Source organism: Protobothrops mucrosquamatus, unplaced genomic scaffold (genome assembly GCF_001527695.2).
Source record: "Protobothrops mucrosquamatus isolate PMUCROS unplaced genomic scaffold, P.Mucros_1.0 scaffold4375, whole genome shotgun sequence".
NCBI lineage: Eukaryota > Metazoa > Chordata > Lepidosauria > Squamata > Viperidae > Protobothrops > Protobothrops mucrosquamatus.
The window spans coordinates 58,512-69,812 of record NW_015390289.1 but is presented as its reverse complement, the minus strand read 5'-3'; the positions used below and the strand labels follow the sequence as shown (position 1 = coordinate 69,812).

Sequence of the window (11,301 nt, the reverse complement as noted above, 5' to 3'; positions counted from 1 at the left end):
GGGCCATCAAATTGGGATAGGCTGATTTAATATAAGATAATTAATTATTTCCTTCTTCATTGCCTTCAAGTCTGTATATTGCATGGACCTGGGTTTCAAAAAAAAAGTCAAGCTTTATACAAATGTTGCATTCTTTGAGTTATAATTCTCATAGTCTGCTCAGAAATTGAATGGAAGGCAACGTGAAACACATAACAAGCTCTGCACCTGATGCAGAACTGCCTGTTGAAATCATCCATGCAATTTGACCATGATTGCCGGAAGACGAATGAAAAACACTATGTTGTCCTTGCAACTCTTTTCTTAATATCTTAATATTTAATCTTTATCGTGATGGTTCTCTATAAAGCTTTACTTTTTTTCTGCTTGAAGCCTCAAAGGAAAACATCCGTTTATGTCTACTATTACTGACCATGATGGAATCCACTCTGTACCCTGTTAGTTTGGCTGATGATAACAATTCCCATGCTGCTTTATAAAGCATGGCAGCAATTTTGTAATAGCCATTCATTGGCTATTTGAATGTTCCACTGCAGAAATGCCTTCACAACAATGACGTTTGCAACGGCATGTACTGATCTTGATGAAAGACCTTTCCTGGGCATGTTTTCAAGTCTTAGGAAACAAAAGAGTTCCTTGTGTGGTAACACCAAAATAAATAAAAAAAACCCCCACAAAAAACTAAACAGTAGGCTTCTTGTTCCATATGGTACTTTTTTTTTTTTTACAAATAATGGTTTATCCAAATGTATTAACCAAAAATTTGAAAATTGGTTATGTCTCTCATTCAGCTATAATTTAAATCACTTATGGTGCAACAGTAATTTGTTACTTCCAAACCAGGTTACATAGGAAATATGGATAAAAAATATCGAAAGAGGCTGCCTTTAAGTGAAGGCTGCTGCTTATGTAGTATGTGTAGAAGTACAAAAATGCAAGTGGAGGAAACCCACCCCATGCCAGAGCTGGATATTTGGTAGCACAAGGATGTTGAGCATTCAGAGAGAAAAATGGGAAACTCGTCATTTGGAGAAATGGTATGAGACAACGCTGAGAAGGATAGAAGGCAAGCATCTTGTTGTAGATCACACTTATTTGCAATGGCTTGACATATTTCATATGTTTGCAGCCATTTTTCAAGGGTACTTTCTATGCAACTCCTTCCAGAAAGGAGATATAGGCTTCTCATTTGTCTCTTTTTCATTTAGGAATGCCAATACTAAATTGGCATAAAAACGAGCAAAGTTATATAAACTCTCCCCTTTGAGACAGATCTTCAGCTAGCACGATCATTTTACCTTAAATGCTAGTGACACAATCAGAGTTGTTTTAGCAGGGAGCTGCTGGACTTTTTGGCATATGTGGTGGTTTTGGTAGGGAATAATGGGAGAAGGAAGAGTACTGTAAACTGCTCTGTGCTCCTAAATAAAAGGAGGATGTAAATAAAATAAACCAACACCAAATAAGTAACCAACCTTCAGAATCCCCAACTCCTGAATGAATTGGTTCCAAGAATGACAGAACCTGTTACAAAGTGCTATTGGGTGAATTTCTCAAAGAAATGCTGAAGTCACGGTTTTACTTAACAAGGAATACCTGTAGCTATTGCTGGATCAAGTAAAGTCTTAATCTCCCATTTTACTTCTCACACTAGACATCATAGTATACATAGTATGTCCTTTTTAAAGAGGCAGTTTCAGGACCTCAACTTTTTTTTTTAAAATTAAAAAAACCTCTTTACATTTGACCAAATCTCATGAGTTATTGGTATCCATGCTCAAAATTTTGATTATTAGTTTTTATTTAGTTTTGACATGAGTCCTAGATTACAATTTGGGCATCATTATATCAAGCTAAACTCTGGTTGCCTAGCTGTGGCTGGATGTGTTGGGCAAACACTGTCTCTTATTATAACTTCTCAAGGGTCTGATGGCCCTTCAGCACAGGCAGGAAAATAGGACATTTACCAAAATAGGACGGGAACCACTACTACTCCATGTTCAAATTGCAGAAAGGAAATTAAGAACCTGAGCATTCAGGAAGCATTCCCATTCATTCTTCCAGTCCATGGAAGAAGACAGGAAAAGGTAAGAAGACTACTACAATCCAATTATCATGATGGAAAAGATCTGATTTCGATAACCCTTGTCTGATGTAACAAGTAAGCAGTGGGGTACCATAAGACTCCATCTTAGCCCCAGTACTCTTCAATATCTTCATTAATGACTTAGAATGAATAGAAGGGGAACTCATCAAATTTGCAGATGACACTAAGCTGGCAGAAATAGCCAACACCCCAGAAGATAAGCTCAGGATCCAAAAAGATCTTGACAAACTTGAACAATGGGCCCTATCCAACAAAATGAATTTTAATGGGGAGAAAAGCAAAAATTTACATTTAGACAAGAAAAACCAAAGGTGCAAGCACAGATTAGGCAAGACCTGGCTCAAAAACAGTAACTGTGAGAGGGACCTTGGAGTCTTAGTGGACGATCACTTGACTATGAGCCAGCAGTGTGCAGCCGCCGCCAAAAAAGTTGATACAATCCTGGTTGTATAAACAGAGGCATAGAATCAAGATCTGCAGAGTATTAATACCGCTTTATAAAACCCTAGTAAGACCACGCCTGGAATACTGCAACCAATTTTGGTCACCATATCACAAAAAAGATGTTTAGACTTTGGAAAAAGTTCAGAGAAGAGCAACTAAGATGATCAAAGGCCTGGAGACTAAAACATATGAAGAACGGCTGCAGCACGTGGGTGTAGGATAATCTAAAAAGAAGAAGAAATAGGGCTGACATGATAGCAGTATTCCAGTATTTGAGGAGCTGCCACAAAGAAGAGGGGGTCTATTCTCCAAAGCACCAGAGGGCAGGACAAGAAACAATGGTTGGAAACTGACTAAAGAGAGAAGCAACCTGGAATTAAGGAGAAACTTCCTAACAGTGAGGACAATTAACCAGTGGATCAGCTTGCCCCCAGAAATCGTGGGTGCTCCATCACTGGAGGTTTTTAAGAAGAAGCTAGACAGTCACTTGTCTGAAATGGTATAGGTTCTCCTGCTTGAGCAGGGGGGGGGGCTGGACTAGAAGACCTCCAAGGTCCCTTCCAGCTCTATTCTATTCTAAGATAATTAATCACTGTAATAAGAAGGATTACACTTCACAAGGACAAGCGAGTTTGGCCAAAACATGTAAAGATTGATTAGAGAGGTTTAACTTCAATCCTATGAAATGTGGAATGTAAATCCTGAAATAAGTCCCTCGTATAAAGGCATGTAAGTTATAGAACGTTGTTAAACAACATTGTTAAAATAAAGCCTCTACAACCAACCAAGAGTCAAATAAAAAGAACATCAACTCATAAAGTTAATGGCCCTCTTTGTACACTTTTACTCAGAGAATGAAAATAAACAAGATCAAGCTTGAGTTCTTTATCTAGAAGCACCAACTTGATTTAATATGAAACAGAGAGACCTATGGAATGTCTTCTATGACTGAAATATAGCAATTGAAGGATAGCATTTATTTAAAGGAAACAGAAGAGACAGAATGTGCTTCATTGTAAGTTAAGAGCGCCCTTTCTTGCTCAAAAATTCAAGTGAATAAATTTAAAATGCTGTAGAGAGCATTTGCTTAATTGCTGACCAAGGGTTAAGTATCTGGAAACTGAGACTATCCTAATGTGAAGTTTGACAGAGGGAATATTTATCAAACTTGCAGATGATAACGGGTGGGATAGCTTAATGCCCTAGAACACGGTGTCAAACTCGCCGCGTCACATGACATGTCGCGATGTATCATGACTTTTTTCACATTGCCAGAGCTGGGGTGGGTGTGGCTTCTGCATGATGCAACCGGCCCGCAGGCTGGCAGTTTGACACCCCTGCCCTAGAACAAAGAAATAAAATTCAACATGATTTTGATAGGTTATTGCAACTACAGCTGTACAGTTAGAAGATAGGTTAATAAGTTAATACCAGTACTATAGAATACAATTTAAGACACAAGGTCAGACTTCTTCACTTAAAAAAATCAATTGTGCAAGTGTAGAATGGGGATATCTGACTTATGATAGTACTCGAGAAAAATATCTTGGCTGCCAAGAAGGCAGATGCAATCTTAGGTTGTATCAATAGAAGTATGCTTTTAACTCACAATAAATAATTTTTCCACTCTTTTGCTTTGGTTGAAAGTCACCTTGAGTATGGTGCTAAATTCTGACTAGTGCACTTTAAGAGAGAATCAGAAAAAAATGGAGCAGTTCAGAAAAGGGCTACAAAGTTAACCAAAGGATTAGAAATTAAACCCTAAGATGACAGAATGAAAAGAGCAGAGTAAGTTTAACCTTAAGAAAAGTTGATTGAGCAGGGCTATGATAAGATTTTTCAAAGATCTGTAAAAAGGTCTAGATCTATTCTCCAACATTTTGTTGCACATGGAATAATAGACATAAATGATAGGAAAGCAGATTTCTTCAACTAAATATTGTGCATATGTGCATGCATGGGGTAATTCAAGTTATAAAAGAAATGTAACAGTAGAACAGTGGTTCTCAACCTGTGGGTCGGGACCCCATTTGGGGTTGATAGACCATTTCATGGGGGTCGCCAAGCAAGGCTGTCCGCCATTTTTTTTGTCCGCCATTTTTTTCCTTTTCCGGTGGGTGCCTTACCTCCTTTGGGCTGGGCCAGCTGGTGGTCGGCCTGCTCCGTCTCTGCTGCTTGCCAGCTACGCCTCAGCCGGCGCAGGGGGCGGAACCACGCATGCGTGGTGCTCCCGGGCAGGGAAAGTCCTCGACTTACGACCGGTTGGGTAGTCCTCAACTTACGACCGGTTTAGTCCTCGACTTACAACCGGTTGGGGTCGCGGCATTAAAAAGGTTGAGAACCACTGCAGTAGAATAAAATACTACTGTATTTTATTGGAGGTGGATTGGTTATATTGGTTACATTCAGGCAGGTGCTACACACCCATGTATCTGGGGTGGAAGGAGAAGAAACCTGAAACCAATGGCCTAAATGCACCCTTCCAACTCTAGATATCTAACCTAAGCAAGACAATGGATTCTGAGCGAGAGCAGGGGCTCTCCTCCAACTCCACCACCCACATTCCATTTTGTTTCTTTCCCTTAGAGGTTAAAATTGCATGTCTCCTATTCTCAGTATTGATTCATTGCATTAATAGCCTAGCTTTACTCTGGGAGCTCAGAGTTATATGTATTAGAATTTCCTCTCCTTTTATCCCTACCAGAGTCATAAGATATAGATTGGGCTGAATAAGAGTAGGCTAAAATGGTCTAGTAAATGACTAGGAACTTAGGTTTGTGTCTTCGCAGTCCAGATCCCATTACCCTAACCACCATAGTTTAGAGCCACAAGGCTCTGTGCCACTAAAGTAAAGGACTGAAGTAAAATAGTGTTTGCATTTCAACCAACAACTGTGTATGGAGGGGAGGGATTCAGTCTAATCCTTCTGTACTAATCCTGCATCAATTTGGTAAATGAATCTTGGTTATTGTTAGTGCACAATTTGACCCTCTTTTGCACCTTGTTCTCATGCTTCTTGACCATTTTGCGATGAGATATGAAACCAATCAGTAAGAATAACCAGCAGATGTGTACTGCATTCAGTGTTCAGTGGGCTAATATTTACATCCCCATGTTCTTAACAAAGTTCATGAAACAAAGAGTCACTATGTGAGCTGGGTGGCTATACAAATCTAATAGATAGATAGACAGCAAGACAGATAGATGAGAAATGACTCTGAAGAGAACAATTGCAACAAAAGTATGTGAAGCTTTACATTTTTACATCTTGGTTCTTGACTCTCACCTTCATCAACCTTCCTTCTGATCTCAAATAATTTTTGAATGACTGCAAACATATTTTCTTGACTTTGAATGTTTTTTCAGTTTTCACTACTTTCTACTGAAATAGTTATTGCTTATATTATTCCACAAAGATTGTTCTTATTAATACCAATGGAGATTGCTATGTGTTTAATGTTTTTTTTTGTTTAATGCTTAGCTGATTTGACCTCCTCTTGGATGTGCATATTTTTAAATAAAAGTGAACGATTGGTGGCAGAGAAAATAATAATTCTTTTAAGAAATTGACTCTTGCAATATATTGCCATGAGAAAATAATGAGAGAGGGGGGGGAGACAGGCAGTTGGCCAATAGTTCAATTCTTTCTAATATCTAATAGCTGTTTTATAAAAAAAATAAGATTTTTTTTGTCCCTTTTCATATTAGTTGGACATAAGAGGTAATAGCTTAAACCAACATTTCAAACTCTGGTTGTGTTGTATTTGTTTAAATTATATATAAACCTGTGGCAAGTAATTTGAGGTTGACAAAGAAAGGGTTTGAAAAACTGGACATATTCCAAACCATCTTTTGCTGACTGAGTCAGCAAACCTGGGTCCAGGTTTTTTTGCAGTAAAGTCAGTATCCTGTTGGTGTATTATTTACTGTTGATCTGCTGAGTGTGGTTTACAAAAGCTACTGTTTCATTGCTTGGTATAGCTTTTGGCCTAAAATGCTAATTCACTTGAGTCAGTCTACAATTTGGCATACCCAAGTTAAGCTTAAGCTTTGCATCCTGCCATAAAATGAAATTTATTTTTAGAATACACTTTAGGTGTTCCACTCTCTCCGACTGAGCAATAGTTAAATAAAACACAACATATTAAAATCTTTGGAAAAAAGTCTCTAATTAAAACAAGTGTTTCTCCTTCTCCCACACAGATTTCATTTTCAGCACATGGGTTCTCCGCACAACCTATTTTCATCACACAAACAGCAACTGAAAGGTGAGGAAGAGAGGGAGTAAAAGTGAGAGAAGGGGTCTCTAGCTTATAACCTTAGCCCTTCAACTTCAAGTCCAAAGGTTTCAGAAAGTGCGGCAAAGGTAGACCATCCAGAGCCTCTGGGAAATGTTCAGGTGAAATGCTCCCAATTAAAACTTGCATGGATCTAACAAAGAGAGAGAAAGGGGCAAAACCAGCCAACCACTGATATCGGCTATCACCCAGAAGGCCCTGCCATGGTTGCCGTTCTTCCTGCAGCTGCTGTTTCATGGCGAAATGGAAGCCTGGAGGCATGAAGAGCAAGAGTGAGTCCAGAAGGAGAAGCTTCGTGCAGAGATTTGATGCTGGACTCTCCCAAATTTGTTGTAGAAGTAGGTCTAAAGGTGTGTTCCCGGCACAATCATGAAGGCAAGGTGAGGCTCCGTGTCCCAGCAACAAGATCAAACATTCTGGCCTTGTCAGTTCACAAGCCACATGAAGAGCTGTTTTGCCACCTTCTACTCGACTGCAACCTCGGCGGTCCAAATAGGTAGCTCGGTCGCTTACTGGAAAGTTTTTGACGGCCTTCAGAATCTCTACAAGGACATGAATACGATTGTAACGGACCGCCATAGCTAAGTGAGGAGCTGAAGAGTGGCAGCAGCTGAAATGAAGGCTGGGTGTTGCCAGGGCACTTTTAGGAAATTGACTCAGTAAATATCGGGCATAAGGCTGGTGGTTGTGTACCAGGGCATAGAGCAGTGCCTCTGAAGGCGAATATGTGCTGACTTTGCCTCCTTCTTGCCAGTGGAAAACCTCCATGCGCCTCATGTCTTCCAAGAGCCACACTGGTAATTGGTCTCTCACAGCTTGATAGAAAGCAAAAGAGGATTTCTTGCATTGTTTCTGTGATTGGGAGCCGTGGCTGTTGCAGTTATTCAACCATTTGACGTTCCAGGGCATCCTTGAAGTCAAATTCACAGGGAAGGGCTCCCTTCTTGGCTATCAGATCTTTTTCTCATGAAGATTCAAGAAGACGGAGGAAGGCTTTAAGAGAAAAGGAATTGTTTAGAAACTACCCCTCCCAAAAGCAATGTCCTTTTATGTCTTTGTCTACCATTCGAGGTTCATCAAGGTACAGGCAGTCCTCAACTTACAATCATTCATTTAGCAACTGTTCAAAGTTATAAGGACACTGGAAAGAGTGACTTAGGATGCTTTTTCACACGGCCATTGCAGCATCCCCATGGTTATGTGATCTGAATACTATATGGTTGATAACTGGTTCATATTTATGATGATTGCAATATCCTGGGGTTATATGATCGGTCTTTGCAACCTTCTGACAAGCGAAGTCAATGGGGAAGCCAAATTCACTTAACCACGTTACTAACTTAATAACTGCAGTGATTCACTTAACAACTATGGCAAAGAAGGTCATAAAACGGGGCAAAACTCACATAACAAATGTCTTGCCTAGCAACAAAAACCTGGGCCCAATTGTGGGCATAAGTCTAGGATTACCCGTATTGTGAGGTAGTTGACAAAAACTGCTTGAAGACGATGGGAAAGAACTCTGCCTGAATCTGAAGCCTCCCCATATTTATGGGAACTGCAGGTACTGCCATCCAAGATTTCTACCACTCTTTGAAAAGAGTTCCTGATCTCTCTGTCCCAACTTCAATAATAGTGTAGTTAAAATTGCCATGAAGTGAGATGTTGGCTGAGTTCCACCACTGGAAGGAACTCTGCTAGTTACCAAAGGTCAGATTCTCTAAGAGTTTGAAGGCTTTGCACTTTGCTCAAACAAAAAAGCTGGGGGGAGGAACTGACAATTTTGTGGTATTGTTATTCTTGTCAGTAGCCTCCTCTCCAAGATCAGCTGTTGTATGAAAGGTGTCAGGCTTCTGATGTTTTTCTTTTCCTTCTATCCCTTTTGTGTAGTTGGGGTTTTTGCTGTTGCGTAATTTGTAGAAGGTCAAGCTGGCACAGTATTTTTCCTAGCCTTTAAAGTCAAGTGAAGACAGGTCACTCATGGATCAGTATTAAACTATTTCTGAGGGGTTGGGGAACAAAAACAGTAGCAGTACCCTTGAGATCTTCCACAATTTTTACCTATGTTCCTCAACTTTCAATGGACCTTTTTATGACTTGATGAGGATTTTTTGGCCAGCTTCCCCTAGCATAAATGTATTTTTCTGCTTCTTCTTCCCCCCCCTATCAAACAATAAACATATCTGGTTACCTATCAGCTTATTCAATACCCCTAATATCAGTCAGCTCGGCTGGATAATCTTTATCCTAATCTCCAAATACTATAGACATTTCTTTCTGTGGTTATCACCCCTTGTAACACTAGCTTTGTTTAGTGATTAATTTTTCCCCCGTCCTTAAAAATAAGAAATGAGTGAGAACTTTGTCACTGAACTAAGTATCTTAAATCTAACCCAGGTTGAATCCATTTTCCCACAAGACAGATGGAATGGAAATGTGCAGATCTAGTTTTACAAGGCACCTGGACTCTAACAAATTTGGTGTCAAACCCCTTTATATTATTAAGTATGATAAAGGAAATAGACGATATCATTTTAGAGATCTATGCGGTCTGTATTTTATTTAACTGGGCTGTTTGTGACTCTTCATCTAAAACCGAATGCAATATGTACATATTTGTCTTAGCACATTCATGACTAAGAGGTTTTGCATCCTTAAATGATGGGGCTATTTCACTCCTCAATATGAAATTGAGTCACAAGCAGCAGATCAGGCATTGAAAAAATAACTTGTGTTGGGGAATTTTATCAGAATCCCCAGAGTTCCAGAAATGGGCTGCTAAATATGGTGTTTATGTCTCCCAGGAGCTGCAGTATAAGCTTGTCTATCCCCATTCACCCCAATGTTGCAATCAATACAACACATGCAACAGAAGGACTTCCTCACTTTATTGTCTTTGAGTTGTTAGTTGTCCTAGGCAAGGAATGGGGCATTTCTGTAGCCCTTGAACTCTCACCCTACTCCCAATCAGCATACTCATCAGGGTTGTCACACAGGGATTTCCAAGTACATCATTAACACTGCAACTTCTCTTTCCTATTGATAGGTCTGAGATAAATTAACTCTGCTAGCCACTTCAGCTTTTTGTTTTGTTTACACTAGCAGAAGGGTTTTAGGGTGCCTACACTTTGGCTCAGGAAGGTGTGATGTTTGCTTCCTTTTCCAGGGCAAAGGGCCAAGATCTGGCCCAGCAGCAAGTAACAAGACTGACCTCCAGATCAAGTTGCAATTTGGAGAAGGCCAATTGAATACCCCCATGCAAATCCCAATCCCTTTTGGTGACTTGCTTTACGAGTGGAGTCCCCAGTGATCTCCACATCAGGGTTTGGTCCATCTTGGCTGGTACCTACTCTGAATGTATAATTTGGGGTTTAATATGCGGCCCAAGACACGTTCAGGCCAATCTACTGTACCAGTGTGTCTCAATTTTGGCAACATTAAAATGTATGGGCTTCAATTCCCAGCCAGCTGGGGAATTCTGGGACTTAAAAGCCACACGTCTTAAAGTTCCAAGGTTGAGAAACACAGGTCTACCCTATCTTGTCCTTGGATCACCCCTTCGGTGTCCTCCCCTTTTGAGTTATCATGACCTTCATCCCACTGCACCCCATGGTATTGCTCCGTGAACCAGCAAGGGAACGTCCTCCAAACCTTGCACCCTTGGGGGGGCTCCAAAGGCAGTTACCAGTTGACCTGCTTTCCCCTCACTGGCATTCATCTTTCCTCTCCTCTCTTGGCAGGCAACAGCTTGTAGCAAGACAAGGAAGGGGGAGGAACAATGTTGGGAGGCTCGGGGGAGGCCAGGACTTTCTCAGTCCGGTTATAGTGCTAGGTTTTGTACCCACAACTTCCTCTCTGCAGGCTGCTCTCTCTCTCTCTCTCACTTGGGGAGTACCTGGCTCCTCCAAAATTCTCCCCCAGCCTTCCCTTCCAAATATTAACCATCCTTCCTTCCTCCCGAGTAGCCTTTCTCCCCAGCGGTGTTTCTTACAGCATAAAAAACACGCATTTGGGGTTGGCGTTTCATCTTTCAAGGCTTGAAGGGAGAATGGGCGGTACCCACCATTCCCGGCTTCGCCCTCAGTCTTCCCAAGCAGCAGACGCAATTCCGGCACGACCCGTCTTTGCCACGACCCCCTACCTCGCCGGCCTGCCTGCCTGCCTGCCTGCCTTCTCCCGCTCTCCATCTTCCCCTTCTCTCGCCAGATGCCCCGGAGCTCTTACCTCACACGTCTCCACCCCAAAACTCCCAGCCAGCCCGCTGGCCTTTCGAACCGCCCGGGGGTTAGATCTGGCATTCACGGACCCGGCCGGAGCGAAGGGGGAGCGGGATCCAAGCCCTTCTCTTTCGGCCGCAAAAGAAGGCAGCTAGGCGGGATTCGCCTGCGGGTTGCGCCGGTTCTTCCTCGGGGCTGGCTGCAGGAATGAATGAGCCGCTTCCCCGCGCGCTGC

The 11,301-nt window shown here is 41.5% G+C and overlaps 1 protein-coding gene across 1 annotated transcript; it reads right to left on the bottom strand.

Moving 5' to 3' along the window:
- Positions 1 to 6,699: 6,699 nt before the first annotated feature.
- On the bottom strand, positions 6,700 to 11,099 carry ANKRD9 (ankyrin repeat domain 9). The gene is made up of 2 exons (XM_015828282.1): positions 11,074 to 11,099; positions 6,700 to 7,842 (listed from the first exon to the last, which is right to left on the bottom strand). The coding sequence occupies exon 2, from the start codon at positions 7,756 to 7,758 to the stop codon at positions 6,871 to 6,873; it is 888 nt and encodes a 295-aa protein (XP_015683768.1). The 5' UTR covers positions 7,759 to 7,842; positions 11,074 to 11,099; the 3' UTR covers positions 6,700 to 6,870.
- Between the last annotated feature and the right edge of the window lie 202 nt (positions 11,100 to 11,301).

Excerpts from the sequence above, each read along its gene's own strand:
- ANKRD9 (XM_015828282.1), bottom strand. The coding sequence starts at position 7,758 with ATGCCCTGGAACGTCAAATGGTTGAATAACTGCAACAGCCACGGCTCC.